The sequence below is a fragment of the Thamnophis elegans genome, chromosome 9 (assembly GCF_009769535.1).
Source record: "Thamnophis elegans isolate rThaEle1 chromosome 9, rThaEle1.pri, whole genome shotgun sequence".
NCBI classification, from domain to species: Eukaryota; Metazoa; Chordata; class Lepidosauria; order Squamata; family Colubridae; genus Thamnophis; species Thamnophis elegans.
In genome coordinates this window covers 48705962-48725632 of record NC_045549.1, presented here as the reverse complement: position 1 = coordinate 48725632, position 19671 = coordinate 48705962, and the positions used below count along the sequence as shown (strand labels likewise).

General features: G+C 41.4%; 1 protein-coding gene across 4 annotated transcripts in view; it reads right to left on the bottom strand.

Annotated features, from left to right (window-relative positions):
• The window catches only part of ACSL1 (acyl-CoA synthetase long chain family member 1), a 55285-nt gene extending 36919 nt beyond the window's left edge, over nucleotides 1–18366 (bottom strand). The window contains exons 1-4 of one of the 4 annotated variants that reach the window (XM_032223609.1): nucleotides 18220–18366; nucleotides 10158–10402; nucleotides 5668–5782; nucleotides 5263–5327 (exon numbers count right to left, since the gene is read on the bottom strand). In XM_032223609.1, coding sequence (XP_032079500.1) covers nucleotides 5263–5327; nucleotides 5668–5782; nucleotides 10158–10367 — 390 coding nt within the window. In that variant the 5' untranslated portion in view covers nucleotides 10368–10402; nucleotides 18220–18366. Of the gene's footprint in view, nucleotides 1–5262; nucleotides 5328–5667; nucleotides 5783–10157; nucleotides 10403–17403; nucleotides 17756–17851; nucleotides 17957–18219 lie in introns of those variants that run through there. The other 3 variants (XM_032223608.1, XM_032223610.1, XM_032223611.1) reach the window with 3 other exon arrangements.
• Between the last annotated feature and the right edge of the window lie 1305 nt (nucleotides 18367–19671).

The following is a 19671-nucleotide window of genomic DNA, read 5'->3' as shown; positions in this document are numbered from 1 at the left end:
GAGCTTCCGAGTGGCGGAGCAAAGCAGTACGGTCAATGTAGATCTTGAGGGCACGTCGTACGTCAAGAGTGTGCCACTTACGCGCCTTCTCATGACGAGGATAAGGGCAGAAATCAGGCAAGGTTAACTCTTGACCCCTGTGGAAGCAGCTATTCACCTTCTGTATGAATGTCAGGTCCAGTCTTAAAATGACTCAATCTGGATGGAACACACATAAGTCATGCCTGACTGAAAGGGCAGCCAAATCAGAAATACATCTTGCAGATGTTATACCCACCAAAAACAATGTCTTAAAGGACAGCAGTTTCAAAGAAGTGGATCTCATAGGTTCAAAGGGCAAGGCAGTCAGAGCCTCTAGGACACGTCCCAAGTCCCAAGTCCGATACTTATGGATGGCAGAGGGACACAGGTTGGACGCTCCATGGAGAAATCTCCGGATCAAGGGATGAGAAGGTAGATGGTCGGAGGCAAGACTGTCCAGGACAGAAGCCAAAGAAGCCACCTGTCAGCGTAATGTATTAGGGGTAAGGCCCTGATCAAGCCCCCTCTGGAAGAAGTCCAATATCTGAGGAATGGACGCTTTATGTGGGTCAACAGTCTTGTTGGTACACCATAGTGCGAATGCCCGCCAGGTGGCATCGTAAATGCGGTTAGTAGAACTTCTGCGTGATGCCTGAATGGTAACAATGACGTTGAAGGAGATGTTATCGGCTGTTAAGGCTTGCCGCTCAATCGCCATGTGGTTAATTATAGCCACTGGGGTTCGGGATGACAAACTGACCCCTGGTGCAGAGACAGGAGAGATCGTGGGATGTGCCATGGAGTGGAGATTGACAGAGTCACTAGGTCAGCAGACCAATGCCGGCGTGGCCAGTCCGGCGCTAGCAGCAGTAGTTCTGCCTCCTGCTCCAACATTTTCCAAATTACTCTCTGAATGAGGGGAAGGGAAGGAAACGCATACAGGAGACCTTTGGGCCACTGGTACCTGAAGACATCTACTCCTTCTGCCATGGGATCCATGAACTGCGAATAATACCTGGGTTGTTGTCTGCCATCGCAAACAGGTCTAGGACTGGGAAACCGAATCGTAGTGTCATTCGATGGAAGAGGTTCGGATGGATGCTCCACTCCGCCTGATCTATCCTTGTCCAGCTCAGCCAGTCTGCCTGGACGTTGGAGACACCTGAGATGTGCTCTGTCCTGAGAGATGACAGGTAAGATTCCACCCACCAGCACAACAAATTGGACTCCTGCATTAGGGGCCAGGAACGTGTTCCCCCCTGCCTGTTTATGTGCACCTTGGTTGTGGTATTGTCTGTTAGGACTAATATGTGGCGGTCCTGAACTTTGTGTTGGAATTGTCTGAGGGAGAGGCGAACAGCCCACAAATCTAGCCAATTTATGCTGTTTTGGCTCTCTTCGAAGGACCACTGTCCCTGAGCCACTAGGTCCTGCATGTGTGCCCCCCATCCTGTCAGACCTGTGTCCGTCATGTCCGTCATGTGAGACGGTACGGATCCCTGAAAAAGGTCCCCTGCAAAATCGCCGGGGACTGCCACCGTTTGAGGGATTGTAAGACCTGGCTGGGAAGGGGAACCCGGAGAGGAGAATAGCTCCTGTCGGCCTTCTGATGTGGAAGCATGAACCATTGAAGGCTCCTGCTGTAGAACCTGGCCCACGGGATAACCCCGAAGCAAGACACCATCTTGCCCAAGACTTGGGAGAGAAGAAGTGACGCCTTGGGGAGGCATAGCACCTTGCTGACAAGCTCCTTCAGATTGAGTATGCGATCATTGGACAGAAACACCCTCTCCGCCACGGTGTCTGTTAAGACTCGGAGGTGGAGAATGCGAGTGCCAGGAATGAGGTGACTCTTTTTGAGATTCACCCCGAACCGGTGATTCCGCAGTGAAGACCCGGGGGGGGGGGGGGGGGGAGGACAGACTGAATGGAAGAGCTCGGTACTGGAAGTGCCCCCATAAGAGAAACAGAGATATTTTCAGTGGTCTACGAAGATAGTAATATGAAGGTAAGCTTCGGTCAAGTCCACCGACGTGAGGAAGTTGCCTTTTCTGACTTTCTGCAGGATGGTGTGCAGGGAATGCATTTTGAACCGCCAGTAGTTCAACAATTTTAGATCCAAAATTGCTCTCCATCCCCCGGAATTTTTCGGTACTACAAATAGGCGGGAATAAAAACCCTGCCCTTCCTGATGGGGAGGAACCGGTTGGGATAGCCCGGATCTCCAACATGTGATGAATGGCTTGTTCCATCAGTGACCTCTTGCGAGGACACCGAGAGATCGGGCATGGCTCGAAGTATTCCTGGGGGATGGTCAGGAATTCCAGCATGAGGCCGAATATGACAGTTTTGAGTACCAAATTGTCTGTTGTGGTCTCTTCCCAGAGGTGGGCAAAGAACGCCAGGCGGCCTCCGATCAGAAGAGAGTCCAGATAATCATTTTCAACAAGAAAATTGGAGTCTGTTTCCTCCATGGTAAGACTTCTTGGGAGGGAAACGCTGTGTGTTTCTGTTAGATCTGTCCTGGTGAGATCCCTGTCTGGGAGTGTAAGATTGACGTTGCAGACTGGAGAAGGAAGTACCCCCGTCCACTGGCCGAAAGAGTGACCTCCTATCGTAGGGAGCGGGGTGACTGTCTTTTTTCTTATAGATGGATGAAAGGACCTTGCGCTTGTCTTTAGATTCCTTGAGGTACGGATCCAAAGGGGTACCAAATAATTGGGTGCCACTGAAGGGGGAGGCTGCCAGGCGCCACTTGGTATGGACATCCATCAGCCATGGCTTGAGCCAAAGCAGACGCCTGGCAGCATTGAGAGAAGAATCAGCCACAAATTCAACAGCTGCCCTAATCTTGTTGAAGTCCCTATGTGATCTAGTGTCAGTAGGAGCAATGCGCTCCTAAAGTTGCTCAATCCAGACTAGGGCCGCTCTAGAGAAAAAGGAAGTGGCCATGGAGTCCCTAACCGCCCAGGCCTCAGTGTGATAGTTTTTGACTAAGGTTTGATCTGACCTTTTCTCCTCAGGGGCTCCAGAGACCACTGTATGGGATGACAGGGCTGCAACCGGTGCATCCACTGGGGGGGTCTTGAAGAATTTGGTGAGTTCCGGTGCAATGTTGTAGAGATGTTTGTCGAAGTTGGTTGGCTGTGGACCCGTGCCCGACTCCCACTGTTTCTGGATCACGTTCAGGAAGATCTTGGGAACAGGGATCACCTCCTTTTCCACAGTAGATTCGGTGAATGGGGTACTGGGACTCTCAATTGTAGCTGGTTCTGTCGGTTTCTCTTGTGAAGTAGAAGCTGAAGCAGAAGATGGTAAGTTAGCAGCTTTAATGGCTTTAAGTAGAAGGGACTTAAAGCGATCGGTTTTGAATAATCCAGCAAAGGCCGGGGCATCCGGGGTGACCACCTCATCATCAGACAGGTCTGAATCTCACAAGTTATCTTGCTCCCCACCAACTGAAGCCTGAGAGGTAGAAGCAGAGGGATCAGGTTGTTGCAGAAGATTTATGCTTGTGGCTATGTGATGGAGCACGTTGGGGGCGCTGTTGTAGGACAGCAGCCATGACCTGTTTAATTGTTTCAGCAATGATGGTTGCCATATCTGTAGGAGAGGTGTACATGGCTTGGGGAATCCCAGAACCATGCGCAACAGGGAGGGCAGCCTGTTCAAAGGTGTGTTCCCTATTGAGAGGGACATTAAAGAAATTGCCTCTGTTTTCAGGCTCTATAAAAGAGGAGGAGAAGACAGTTCCCCATCTGAATCAGCCATAAAAAGGCAAGGGCCCATGGGAGGCAAGACAGGTGGAGCTGGGGAGGCCACTTGAGAATCCTCCGGGGGAGGAGGAGAGGGTTGGGCAGTTAGAATTTGTTGCTGTTTCTGGGCCCTTTGAAACCCCTTCTCAAGAGCCTTCTGCCTGCGCTCTTCTGCCCTGGTAGTCGCTTTAGAGACCTTGGGGCTTACCCCTGAGGAAGAAGCCTCTTTGGCTTGCCACTTCCTACTGCTCTTTGCCCCAGATGGCCCTGCCTCCTCTAATCCTTTATCTGCAGCCACAGCTTGGTCAGCCATATCACCCGACATAAATCCAAATCACAATAAAGATAGGCAACGGTCTCACCCATTTGCTGGCCAGGCGCTTCTAATCCAGTCCACCTGAGATGATTCTGGGTTGGTGGGCACTTGTATCGACTGCTGCAGGGTTCACGCCTTTTTTAAACTGTCCAAAATGGCTCACTTTTTTTCTCTGAGGCTTTTCCAAGCCTCAAAATGGCTGCCGCTATCTTCGCGGGCTTTTCCAACCCGCAAAATAGCTGCCGACACTCTTAGTGGCTGGGTGATCCACTGAATGGTCGACCTCTCCTGGAACCGTTGTGTGCGAAAGGGCCGGTCGCGCGTCCCTCAGAGTGCCCAGAGTCAAGGAGCGCTGCGGGGAAACAGCTCCGGAGCCGTGGCTCGTGAGCTGGCCGATCTGACTGCAAGGCAGGCTTCCTGAGTGAACTTGTGGCCACAGGCAGTCAGACGACTGAAGAGAGGCAGCCAGAAAGCAGTTCTGAATTTTCCTCCAATTTGGTCAGAAGAAAAAAATTCAATTCAAGGAAAAATATTTTTTTTAAAAATTGCCAATTAAAGTTATAAAGTTAAAATTTGGAGGAGAGATCAATTCTCACAGCCAATCGTGGTTGGACTGAGTCTGAACTGGGGAGCTACAAGGGCCCAATGACATCATAAGTGTAGACTCAGTGCAATTGGTTACTGGACGGAGCAAACCCAGTCTGGCTGCTGTCTCCACGATCACAGGAAAATCGTGAGTTCTCATCCTGCCTTAGGTACAAATCCAGCTACATGATCTTGAGGTAAACTCTATCAGCCCTTGGAAGCAGGCAGTGATAAACCACTTCTGAAATCTTGGCCAGGAAAACTGCAGGGGCTTGTTCGGGTAGTTGTCAGGAGTCAAGACTGACTTGCATGCCCCCAAAAATCAATCAATCAATCAATCAAAACTATCCCTTTCTTCTTATTTACAGTATAATTAATTTGTGACATTTTAATCTTCAATTCTTTTCTTTTCAACCTATTCAATTCTTGGTAGCATCTTTCCTCTCTTTCTCTTGAGTTCTCCGAGTTCCCCAACTTTCCAGTTATTTTCCATTTAAGGAAAGGTCAAATTAACATTTGCTTTGATGGAATACATCTAATTTATCATTGCATTGCGACCACATACAAATTTGCCTTTCCACTTACCTCCTTGTAAGAAATCCATTCATATGGCTGATTTGGTTTCCTTACACCCAAACAAGGTCCATTGTCTGTAGAGATTTAAAGTTCAAAATGTTAAATAAAATTTAAAAATAAGTAAAATGAAGCATCGAGCAACATTCAATGACTAAACACCTTAGTTCTGGATTTTTATATTAGAATACTAAAATTCAAATTCATGTTGCTAGATTCCACTTCCCAGAGAATTGATATAAGTTATCTAACTTCAAATGTTAGTTCTCAAGTCCTATGATTTTCAGTTTCAGTATCTAGTGATTGGAACCAGTGTATATGGATGTTCATATCTGGCTAATTGGTATGGCTCCATGAAAGTCCGTAAGATATGCTCCTTCCAGAATTATTCTTTCTTTCCAAATGATCAATACTCACTTGACACATGCATGCCCCTTTGGAAGATATCATAGGCCGTTCTCACATCATCATAATAGTAAACAAGTGGCTCATCATTATCAAGTAGTGCAGAGCGTCTGGCATACTCTCCACCCTGTATGAAATGAAGTAAAACCCATATACCTCTGTACAACTTCTGAACAACTTTTTTCTGTGATCATGCACAACAAACTATGTTAATTATCAAATTAGGAAATGTATCAATGAACACAGAGAACACCATGTAAAAATTTGACACACATATGACACATAATACTTTCAATTTGTTTCTAGCCCAGTATTAAGGGAAATCATATACAGCTTGTGTTAAAGTTATATTAAAGCTACAAATCACAATACTTAGCAATAATTTAATTTGACTGCATGTTCTAAATGAATGGAAATGTAAGCTCAGGAATGGAATTATTTCTGTTAACTTTTTAAATAGGCTTAACTAATGTAAATTTAAATAGTGTAAATTATTTATTTCTACTATTACTCTTACTCTACTACATGTCTTACATTTTATGCTATTGTAGTGTTAAGCTGCTTTCCCTTTGTTTCTTTTGTTATTTTACCACTTACCACTTTCAGCCCTAGAAAGGAAACAATGGCGAACCATTTCTGAAATAAATTGCCAAGAATGCTGCAGGGACCTGTCCAGGCAGTCTCTGAGAGTCGGACACGAATGAACAGAAGGAAACATAAATATATACTTCTATGGCCACCTTGAGTTTCATAAAACCTACATCCATATTTTTGTTCCTTCATGTTCCCTCATCCTTGATTTCCTTCTCTGCTTTTCCATTGTTACTTAAATACATCCTCAACATTATTGAATGTTGAGCAATATATTCATAGCTTATATCAAAATGCTGAAGGTGGAAGGGAAGAAAAAACAAACATTCCCCATGTTTTTCTGAAACGCTATAGCAAGTTCAGAAGAAATTTTTGAACCAGGGAATTCCAAATCATAATTTTGGAAACTGCCAGCTCCCATTCTGCAAATTACACAATAAGTGTCTTTTTCCTATGTTTAGTATACCAGTAATGGGTGAGGTAGAAGGTAGAATTACAAAGTTATTAGTCAGAGTCTTCACTGAGAAGTTGGTGTCTGGATGACAACACCAGTAATTGCACACAAACTCTGTTGCAGCTGTTCATCTGAAGAGAAAAAAAAACCTGGGAGCATCTAGGAACACATTGTACTGCATCTGGCTGGGCAATATTCTTGTTGATTTGGGCATATCATTTCATCCTAACCAGTGACATGGATTGGCAACCTCTCATTTCACCCATATCTCTAGCAATCTGATGTTTCTAATACATCGCCAAATATATGCACTGCTTACTATGTTTTGAAAGAGTATCAATTAGAATTAGCCATTACTGTTAAGAAAACTGCTCTGATGACTGTTAAAAACAATATCATAATTTCAAACCCTGCACAGTACAGGATGGGAAGATGAGAAAGATAGAAAACTTTCTTATTTGCTCTTCTGTTATCAAATAGGATCAGAAGGCTAGGATTTCTGTAACATCAGTGAGTGCACATAATAGAAATTTTGAAAGCATGGCTTCTCATCTGTATACAATATAGAAGAGAAATTGACATCATAACTCAAACTTATTTTTATCTATGAAATACTTTCCATATAAAAATTTGTTTTCGTAGATTATCACGGATGTAGGTATGCTGGTCTTGTTGTATTAGGGTCTTTTCCCGTGTAAGATTCAGAGTGTTTTGGCAACGTTTCGGCGAGGTCTCACTCGCCATCTTCAGGCTGGGTTTTGGGCTTAAAGCGTGGTCGGAGCTGCCGTCTTTCTATAAATCTTGGTGGGGTATGTGTGGAGTGCTGGCATTGTTTCAGTAAGTGGAATGATTTGTTGTGTGGTTGTATCATAATTGGTTAATTGGTGCTGGCTGTGTGTCCATTGTTATTTCGTGTTGTAATGGCCTGGGTGGTGGGTGTGGCTTGTTTGAGGATTAGGACTGGTTTCCAGATGTCTGGTAGGCAGGAGGTATCATCACGTTTATTCATGTTGTGGGGGTGTTTCTCTCTTCCGATAGCTTCCCTAGTTATTCTCTTATGGAAGTGTTCAGTTTTGGAGATTAACCCGGTTCCTTCAAAATTAATTTCATGTCCTGTAGCTTTAAGGTGCTGGAAAAGGGAGGAAGTTTTTTTTTTTTCTTACTGCGTTCTTGTGCCCTGCGATGCATGCATTTATTCTCCTGTTCGTTTGTGCTATGTATGTTGCAGGGCAGATATTGCATGGTATTTCGTAAATATACCATGCAATATTGTAGATGTATTTCATAAATATTTAGGCTTGAATGCAAAATCTGTCCTGCAACATACATAGGACAAACAAACAGGAGAATTGAGAGAGTGTTGTCATCAGCACCAATCTACCAATCATGATACAATCACACAACCAATCATTCCACTTACTGAAACAACACTAGCACTCCACACCCCCCACCAAGATTTATAAAAAGACGGCAGCTCCGACAATACTTTAAGCCTAAAACCCAGCCTGAAGATGGCGAGTGAGACCTAGCCGAAACGTTGCCAAGACAATCTCAATCTTACATGGGAAAAGACCCGAATACAATATAATCTCCATATAATTTTAGCTGTAAACAACCTACATTTATAAAGCAACACTTTTAAAATTGTAGCTCATATACCAGCACGGTTATCTCCAATAAGTACATCCTGGTCACTTTTAGCCACTTTGGAAAAATATACAAGCTAAGAATCAATGACAGTTCATGAACTAAGCATCACATGAAGCTGAGACTGTGGACACCAAAATGGAAAGGTTGATCTCCCTTCTTAATGCAGGTAGAAAACATGTTAGGAAATCTCCATTTCCAGGTATTCTTGGTGCCTTAAAGGCAAGACATTATATGTGTCTGTGTACTCTATGAATACCTGGAGGAGAGAATTCTATTCTTGTGTATCTTAGAAATTTGACCGGAGGCCTAGTGTGTAATAATGACTATTTGTTGTTCTAGAAACACAACTTTTTAAGATACCCGTCGCCCCCAGCCTCTGCAAACTTTTGTGAAGTTCAAAGCCTCTGGCTGAGAGAGATTAGAAATGCAAATTTACCAAGGTCAGCCAAAATCTGTGGGGTCATGAAGAGTATTGTGAAAGTAAGCAATTTCTATTTTGAACTCTGCACTTGCAAATCAATATTTGGCCGGATCAATTATTTGAAAACTGAGTACCAAGAGATTTCCAGAAAGAACCAGTAGTTAGTTCATCAGAGGAAATACAAATATCTGTTTTGCATTACTAAAAAACAATTAAATATTTAGGCTTGAATGCATTGTTGGAATAGTACTATTGAATGGCTGATCTCAGTGAGACACAAGATGTAATATATTCCCCATGACAACTGTCCACTAATAAGCTTATATTTCCCAATGATTGTTAATGTTATGCATGTGTAATAATTAGCTTAATGCTATTTGCTTATTTGTGCAAAAATAAAGCTTTGGGACAAGTACTGTATTTTTCATGAGCTTCAATATGCAATTGGACATTTTTATATGCGAACATCCTTGCTTGAAAAAGAGACTTTATATAGGAAGGTGGCTTCCACATGTATAATAGATGCATCACTAAATCTCATGAAGCTTCAATTAAGTTACCAGCTGCATCTCACTATGAATGTGGCTGTAGAATACCATCCAACTACCAAACATCATGGCCAATGTTTGTCTGAATTAATAGACAAATGTCCTTCTTAGATGGCAAGGCATATGGACTCAGTCAACAGAAGATAGTAAATGGGATTGTATTTTGCCCGGTTGTAAGTGTTTAAATCACACGTCCAGAGTTCTAGAATTCTACTGAAACAAAGAAAATAATGCAAAGTTCAATCATAGCTCATGACTGCAATAGTCTGAAGAGAGCAGGGGGAACTGTAGCTTAGCCATTCTTTATCAGCTTGACCTTTTTTCCCCAAATCTAGTTATGCTTTAGGAGAAAAAAATGATCACCTAAGGAGTTCAGGACTACATTGTTTAAATTTCAAATGAGAGATGCTTTGAATCGGTGTTGTCCCACAGTTAAGCCTGTCCTTCTACAAACTCTACTGTCCATATTCAACAATACTTTACACTGTAGTATGTTAGTTAGCTGAGAAGATTCAGGTTCTGCTGCTTACACTAAGCACAAGATCCAAAACAATGTTTCCCAGTGTCAGAGCCCTTTAAGAAGTGTATACTTCAACTCCTAGAATTCCCCAGCCAGCCATGCTGCTTCTTTAAAGATGCTGAGATTGAAAAATACTGATGTATTGTATAGATCTTGAATTGTCCTTTTAAATCATTTTCAAAACATTTTATGTAAATATATTCATTTATCTTAAAACCTTAACCTAAAGCTCTTTTTTGTAAAGACTAACTAAAATTACCATGGCAGACTTTTTTATGAAATAAGTAATCAAAGAAATAGAAATGCATGACTGCTTACCTCTATTTCTACAGATTGCATCGCTAAGTCACATGGAGGTTTCAGTGCTTTGGGTCTTGTGGCATACCAGTAAGTTGTCAGGGCTGCAAAAGCACCAAACCCCATCAGTGTGTTTGTCGGAAGAGTACGTACATACTGCCTTACATCGTCGAGTTCTGGCATTCGCAGATGCCGAAACAATTCATGGGCTTGCATTGTGATAGGCTGCATTTATTCAGTCTGCTGCGATCTATATCTACTGCAATCTGTTGACAAAAAAAGAGGTGACGTTAGCCCAATCCCATATGGAATAAATGAAGCTTTCCTCTTCTCTGAGGGAAGGATGTATCTTCCAACAATAAACCAAGTTAGAAACATCTACAGGTAATCCCTGATTTATGACCAGTCACTTAGCGACCATTTGAAGTTACAATGGACCTCCCCAGAACTACTTACAGTCCAGTTTCAAAGTTCCAAGAACCCTCCCCCCAAAAAATCATGTGGTCACGTTTGAGGCACATAATAACCAGTACACATTTACATCTATTTTCAATGTCCTATGGTCACATGACTATGATTTACGGGCTTTTTTTGTCAAAAAGCAGCTTTTACTTCCAGTTTTTGGTAAAAAAAAGTTACTCTCTAAAAAACTTTCTCTCAAGCTCCTTAAAAGCTGCAATGCATTTTCTTTAAACCATGAGCTTAAAGGAGTCCACTGATAATTGGCCTGAAATCCAATATATAAAATTTTTGTATATCACTTGACACCCTGGCAACGGAACACTGAAGGAATTTTCTTCTACTTGTCTCTTTAAATCTCCAACTGGGACAAGGAGAAAAAAAAGAGCAAAGATTTTTTTAAATTCTTTTTAAAGTCCTGGTGTGTCTGTTCAGCTTATGTTTCACTCGGCTGCCAAGGTCTCTCAGAACATCAGTCACATGCTCACCCTTACATTTTTTGCCCACTAGGCCAAAGTTTACCAGCAGACAAAATGCATACTTAGCTTTGAGACAAGGTGAGCCAATGGAAACAAGAGTCTGAAGCCATCCCACTGCACACACCACGGAACGTGGCATGCAAAAAAGCAATATTCATCTCAGAAACACACAACTGGCAGCAACATTTCTAACTGTCCATCAACATCTTATTCTTGGAAAGATCAGATGTAGATGTTATGAAAACAAGGGTACAAAGCCTAACAACTATCTATTTTTCATAGTTACCTACATGCTAACAGACTCTGAAATCTTTCAGCATCTCTCTCTCTGGACTGGGTCCTGAGATTAAGCTGAGGAGCAGACCTACGCTATGTCATCATATTCACTCATGAGAGTAATTGCAACTAGAATTTACTCAGTTCTCCTGGAACAACCTTTCAGAATCTTCTCATCAATCTGGGATCTTTCTCCTCTGTAATACAAGGATTAAACTGATCTGCTTTGGAATTGTTGGTAAAGATTACAAAATGCGATGCTTTGATCATTCAGAAGCATGGTATATATGTCAATGATTACCAAATCATTACCAATTCTTTATTTCAGGTCAGCAACTCAGACAGAATGAATCATATTAAATAAAAACCTACACAATATGCCATACAGACTAAAATAAAGCACACCAGATAGAAGAGCTGCAATTCTCCTCCCACTATTTAGTTATCAGCAATAGACAGGTTTTATAAGCTATGCAGTGCAGTGGCAAGAGTCCTCTTTGGGTCTGCTAGTAGAAATTGTATTTAAATTTTTTGAGTCCGTTCCAGAATTGAAATTACAATAAGTGTCAGGAACTCCTTGCAGATGTCTCAATAAGCAATTAGAATATAACAACCAGTTTGTGTTTCAGTATTACCATTAATGCAAGAGCAAAGCCTTTCCAAATATAGTTTTATGAAATTTTCTCTCCAGCTCTGATGGTATAATATTGAACCATTGTTATGTAAATGCTTCTAAAAATTTGTTGAGAGTTGATTTAGGTACAATGTTGCCTTACAGTGTTCACAGCTGTATTCCAATTGTAAACTAAGCAAAAGTTTACTATATTCTATAGTACTGTACTATAGAATATAGTACTTACTATAGACTGTAATTCTTTATCACGAATCCTTTAAGAATCACCATTGCCTGATCTTATCCCATAGGCTTGTGTGTGTGTGTGTGTGTGTGTGTGTGTGTGTATTTACATGAAGAATCGTATTTATCGATTAATGTTAGTTCTGTCAGATTTGGGGCTAAAGTGAATCTTTAGTCAATAGGGTGCATAACTATGCCCTTGTTTCAACTTTTGTAAGTCTTGCTTCCAGCTACTAATGATTAGTAATACAACATGTAAATTTGGATTCTTTCCATTTCCCTGTGTCTTTAATATTCTGAATAAAATATCTTTCTCCTTAGCTTCAAGCTGAATTGTTCCCAAGTTACACCATTTTTGCTAGGTCAGTTAGATTAAACTCCACTGTAATGTGTTTTTTGAGTAATTTCTATGTTCCTCAATGTAACAAAATCCTATTTGCACTAATGCTACTATTTACTGTTTCAACACATATTTCCATACATTAAAGCATCAAGTTGCCTGTGAACCACTTTAAAAATGTGACAATGAAAGATAAGATTTTGCTTAGTCAATTTATTCAGTCTTAAAAAGTTGTACCTTACACATATTTCTGCAGGCAAGGCCATTAGATTGGTAAGAAAAGAATTTTAAAAACCCTAAATGCTATGCAACAGGAATACTTTAAAGAACATCAGGTTTTAATTTGAATAGATATGGCTCTTAATTTTTCTATAATCCAATAGTCAAACTTCTTTTTCCAGAGTATCCAGCCAGCACAGCCAGGATCCCAAAAATCCAGTGGGTAATAGGCTATGAAAAACTGGGTAATCTAATCTAATCTAACCTCCTCTTTTAACATAAACTTCAAACACACAAACACTTCTCTTATACACGTCTTACATACATAAGAAAAGCACACATTAGGTATTGAGCTATATGGCTGTTCTAAAGGGACTATTATGCAGTGTTTTTCTCTTAAGATTCCACAACAGAGATGTGGATTCATGTGTCTAAGCCAAAATAAAAAGTATATTACGCCTTAGCATTATATGTGAACCAGGTCAATTCCTTCTAATACTGTTGTCCAAGCAGTAAATACCTAAATTCAGGGTGAGACAAACTTTTTGATTATACATTCATAGCTATAACTTTAATTCAACAACTAAATGGATCATTATCCATTTACTCAAACTTTTAGCTTTAGAAACCTGTCGGTGAAAGAGCTATGTACAGGGAGCTCTGACCCTGTCTCGTGTATCTTACTCAGCTAGTCAAATGAATACCATGCTTCCAGCCAAAAAAAAGCTCCTTGACACACGCCTAAGTAAAATACTGAATCAGCCAAGATGTGGTCTTTTCAGCTGCGCTCAGCTTAGCAAACCTCATCCAAGTTGACTCCATGTACTCATTCCAAGCTCCTCCTCCTCCTTTTGCCAAGTACAATCATCTATTTACAGAGAGCAGAATGCTCTTCTATTGTCTGCCAGTAGGCAGACATCATTCGAGGGCAACTGCCAACTTCTTCAGTATAGTGTTACCCCAGAGGAGCCAATGGCTTTTCTCCTCCTAGCTCTGCTGATTAAGTTGAAGGGGGGAGGAAGAGTGAAATCTATAGTGACTTGCTTAATCAGGATCATTGTTTTAGAAATCAGCTCCACCCCATGCTAAGTATGACGCTTTTAGCAACCACACTATTCATTCATTACTTTTAGACTGGGGTGAAAGATGTGCCATTCAAATTAATACACAGCATTGCATTAATTCCTCTGCAGTTCTTTCCCCATTTTTAAACTAGTGGAGAGGTTAATCTGAAAAATCTATCTTAAGTTTTGTGGAAGAGATGACAGACATCAAACTAATTTAAGGAAGTGTCAGCTGAAAGAGGACACTTTCCCATTATTCTTAAATGGCATACTGCAAGACAATTACTTAACAGCCCAATTCTGGGGCATGTCCAGTTTTGCTTAATAACTCAAAAGGAGACATAGACAAGGAAATCTATCAAATGTTATTTTAAAACTACTGCCAAGTCGATCAAAGGTGATGTGCCAACATGGGGAAAAACAACCTACCAGGTTCTTCTGTCCCTCAGTTTGGAGATCTCATGGACATTGGCCATCTTCTGTTTGATTAGCAGAGGCATTTTTGCTGTTGCCCCAGTGTGAGGATTTTTTTTAATGTGGCTAAAGTTACTTTGTCTTGGTTGCCTTAATAAAATTAAAGTATGGAGTTAATTGTGGAGTTAAATATTGCTATGGGTTGATGACTACTTAAATTGTTTAAATTCATTGATATACTATCAGTTAGCAATAGTAATAGAAACACCTCCCTGCCCCTTCCCACTTATAGCATCAAGCAGGAATGAGTCTAGAAACATTTTAAAAAATTGTGATACTGCACAAAATTTTTAGTGGCTGGGTAGAGGCACACATCAGAGCTTACCATTAGTTCCTCTTGTTAAATATAGGAGATATAAAATATGCCCACCATGTGATCAGTTGTCTATGTAACTTCCTGATGAGGCACTGAGCTGAATTTTAGAGTTAAAAGACACACTGCTGCATAAACTAGTTGGCATCATATTTTAAACTCCTGAAACCTCTAAAAGAAAGCCATTCAGAAAACCCAAAATCACTTTATAGGTTATTTTGGGTATGTTGGTAACATACACTTGAGCAAAATTTCACATCACTAACTTCAGCAAAAATTTTATGAAGCCCTACTTAGCTTTTCAAAGAATTTTTAAACAAAAAACATCTGCTTTTGTTTACTTTCAACTGAGCATTATTATAGTTATGTTGCTGATTGAATTAGACAAACATTAATCCACTTACTAATCAATAAACAACAGCCTGGGTACTTTTCTGTAGTTTCTAAGAAACATTAACCATATTTTAATCAGGGGGCGGTCTACAAGGTTAAAAGAAATTAATGGAACACTTTCCACATTTGTATTTCTTTGTAATTGAAAATAATTATTAAAATAGTATCTTAGCCTATAGAAAGAGCATTATGATGCATTTGCGAAATAAAATATTGCTATAGCTGCAGAGAACTTACTGTATGTATGGATTTCTTTTCTGGATCCATACAATACAGAAGACAGATTCTTGTTGAACCTTTTGAAAACTTCCAAACAGTAGAAATAATTTGATGATTGGACAGCCGAATCCATACAGATGACAAATTCTTATCTTCTGGATGTATTTAAGCAGAGGATGGATGGCCATCTGTCATAAATGTTTTATTTAGACTTGGATAGACTAATGGTTTAACTGCCCCTTCATATACTATGATTTTATAAATACCACATAATTATAAAATCCATAACTATAAACAAGCTTTTCCCTCTAAGATTTTGCCTTCATGAAAACAAGTTTTATTTCTTTGAGGCAGGATTGACAGTACCTAAACTTCAAAAACGAAGTATAATTTACGTTGTTTCACCTTTCTACAGATTCATAACTTAGATCCGACCCAGATTTGTTATCACAGTTTCAAATGTAATAGTAAGTCTAACGTGTTGCACCTTAATAAGGAGATTTAAGTGGTTGAGCAAACATCACAATTAATTGCTGGCTCCGCATTGCTTCAGAACAGCAAATAATTAGGCCACAAATTCTGTTCTCAGAAGCCAGTATTTAAGCAGCACTTCATTAAAGGCAAACAAACATGAGTTTCAGAGCATTAGTGTCAAAACCTTGAGAAATTGGTATATTGGAAACCACAAAAAGGCCATTAATGTCACCAAACAGACTTGCCTGTAAAGACAACTTCGAGCCAGGCATTAGAGCTTTATATGGTGTATTACATTCTTTATCCAAAACTAGAATTAATGTATAGTACCCATTGTTAATAAAGTTTGATAGCAGTTTTCCCCAAGAATAAAGACAGGTTAAAATGTGGGTGACTGTCACTATACTTTGGGATAGCAAATTCCATAAATCAAATGTAGCTGCATGAAAAGTATTTCCTTTCAATCTCTCAACATTGGAGGATTATGGGTTTCAATATTACAAAAAACCCTTTCACTACATGCATAATTATGCCCATCACTCTCCTGTCTCTATTCAGTCTTTTTAAATTCCTAGATGAAATGTGGTTGCCTTCTGCACTTTTGATAGGTGCTCTCTCCTCTCCCTTTCTCTCTCTCCCCACACACAGGGTATGATTATAGCAACAATAAAGATACTGGCAAATTTATTTATATTCTTTTTTAATGATATCCCATGCAGAAGCACAAACATCTTCAGCAACCAAGACTCCATCAAAATGATGACAACACATACAATAACAAAAACTCTGTCTTTACATACTTGCATCTTATGTTTAAAGCAAATGTTTAAATCCTGTTTTGGTATAAAGAGGTCATAACACATGTTTCATCAACCCTTATATCCTTTACAGACTTATGCATTTTTATCTGTAGCATTTTCATCCACAGCAACTGCACACTGTATAGTGCTCAACCACAAACTTACGATCTTTTTTCTGGATGCTCATCACCAATTTTGACCCAGTGTGCATTTGTCTATGCTTCATTAAACTGAACCTTATATTGTTTGTAATCTGAATCCCTGATCTCAGAATTTGGAGCTACCTTTTGTTTTATGAAGCACTAATACAAGCACATAGAGATGTTGTTGGTTTAATCTGCCACTGAGAGAATTCATCATGTATTTCTACTCCTTGTTTCCTCTTCTTTGGCCAGCTACTAATCCAGAAGAGGAGTTTTCTCTTTTTTTAACCCCATGACTAGAATCTGGCCATCAAACTAAAATAGCCAAGACCAGACATCATTAATAAATGTTAAATGTGATCTGGCTGTTCCTGAATAGTAGTATCCAATACGGTGATATTTTGAGCGATGGAATAAAAACCTCAGCCTTTTCTCTTGAAGAAGAAAATCCCAATGTTGATAGCTGCAGAAGAAGCAACAGGCTTGGTTAATTATAGCCACATTAGCAGCAGCAGAAACAACAAGAACAAAAGATTCTGCAATCTGCTCCACAGAATATTATCATTTCTGGAACAATTTAATCTCTGGAAATATATAGACAAAGAAAACTCAACATTTTAATTGAAACTCTTAAAAGCAGATATTTCCAGAAGTTTCAAATGGGATGAAAAAAGCAGTGTGAAATAGAGAGGCATTACAAGACATAGTGGATGTCTTGCCTAAGAGTTCATAGGCAAAGTGCTATAACTGCAAATTACCTTGTCACTGCAGGACTGCTCCATCAAACTGATGTGATTTAAGCCAGCCAGAGCAATATCCCTTGACAAATTCAGATGGAACGAATTTATAGAAGGGATGACAGCATTTGACTCAGTCCTTCCCACAGGTCTAAATATCAAGTTTTTGAGTGAAAGACCAAGGCATCTTCCAAATGTGGTGGAGGAAAGGCACCCGGATCCCATTTAACAACTCTCCTGTAATCCAAGGTCCCAGTGCAGCATAGGTGCGTTCAACAGAACAAAAGCCAAACCACTTCCACCTCCACGTTGCAAACATTTATGCCTTTATTATCTCCTCGAAATCCAATAGTCCCAGATAAACCCCCACCCCCCACCCCAAAAGGGGGGCTCAAAGGAAAGGAAACCATCGCCGCAAAATAACCCATTTCCTGCCCGTGCTGATAGGCTGCATCCAGCCAATACCGACCTAGAAAAGATCCTATTGCAGTCCTTGCCTGATCCGAGGGGCCAGGGAGAGAAAGCGCCTCTCCAAGCGGCCTAGAGAAGTGGGAGGCCCCACCTTTATGCCCCCGGCTCCCTGACGCGCGGCCCTTTCCTTCCCTCGCCCGGCTCCCCGCCCCCTTTTCCGGGCGCAGCCAGAGGCAGCGGTGCAACTGCGGCGCCGGCCGGGCAGGTTAGGCTGGTCGGAAGAATGGAGAAAAGATTAGGGTCCTCCCGGGCAGCCAAGGCGGCATCAGCTAGTGAAGAAGCGGGAAAATCCCCGCTGCCCTCCAGAAGTCGTGGGGAGGGGGCAGCTCCCCGCTTGCTGCATGACAGTCTGGCTGGCTCACCCACCTGCTTTCCTCTTCGTCCTGTCTCCTCCCGGGCACGCTCCCCTGGGCGCAAGTCAGTGGGCAGCCACCACTATTTGCAGTCCGAGCGGTGTGCGGCTGGAGCGCCCGGCGCTCCTATTTAAGTCGTCCCTAAAGGGAGGGAAGGTGTATGTGGGGGGGGGGGGGAGTGGGAAAGAAAACAGCGCACGAAACGGAGGCGGCGCAGCCGAGTGTCTTACGTAGCGCCAGGCCCGCCTTTCCAGTAAGCGCAGGGACACGAGAGACACTAGGACCAGTTAGAAGCGAAGCGAACCGGTTGGCTTGCGCTACTCGGCGTTCGCACCAATAGGAGGGGAGGAGGAGGGCGAAAAACACGCAATGCCAAAGGCAGTCAATCGCGCGACGCGGCGGAGCGTCGGAAGTCAGCCCGGGCGGTCTCGGTCCTAGAGGCGAGGGGCCACCGCACGTGATCCCTCGAGTGCCGGTCCTTTGGGAGAACGCTCGGAATGTCATCGAGGGCCTCCCGATAATTTTGACGGCCTCGGGGCTTGCTGGGGACGGTTTTTCCCGCCCACGTTCAATGAACTAGTCTGGTCCTTGATGGAAAGCGCACGCTGGTGTCCATTGGCAATTCATGACGACGCCAGAAATCAATCCGTTCCCTTCTCTGATCTGTTTTATCGCATCTCTTGTTCTCGAGAAAAGCACGTTGTAGAATTATATGCTTTGGCTGAATTCAAAGCCTAGAAGTGAGGCTACCCCATCACCCCCCATCATCATCATCATCATCATCATCATCATTTTGCACCTACACTTGGGAAAAATTGACAAGGCAATCCTAAACACATGTCTAAAGTTCTCCTTATATTAAGATACAAGGTTATAAATAGAGGGAATAAATACTAACAAGCAAGATTATTCTTATTTCAAAGCACACTGAAAAGATCCATTCAGTCTCATCCTGCTCTGGGGAGAACACAGCTGTTTTCTTTACAGGGTGCAACCCTGTTTGTTTTTGTTACTAAATTTCTTCAAGACATTTATTTAGCAGCAGATCTCATTGAATTTAGAATTCAGAGTTTGCCTCCCACATATTTGCACATGCACACATTGCCATAGCTGACTGCTAGATTGCGCAGGAAAATAAGTATTGTGAATCAGAATGAAAGTTGAAGCAAACTAAGTGTTGCGAAGTTTTGCAAGAATGCTTGAATTACTTAGTTCTTAACACATTCTATGAAAAAAGTTTAAAAGATGTATTTACTGCTCTAGAAGGTGGCTTCAGTGCAAAATATGTAACATTTCTAAATTTTAAAATCCAGCAGTTTTGAGATGTTTTGAAATTGAGTTTGAGTTAGAACTTTAATCAGATAGTAGTAACTCTTCAATATTCTGCCTAAGGGCCTCTCAAATATATCTAGAAGATATTTTGTTATTTCTAACTGTTAGAATTCTTTATTTCGCAGTCAGAGAT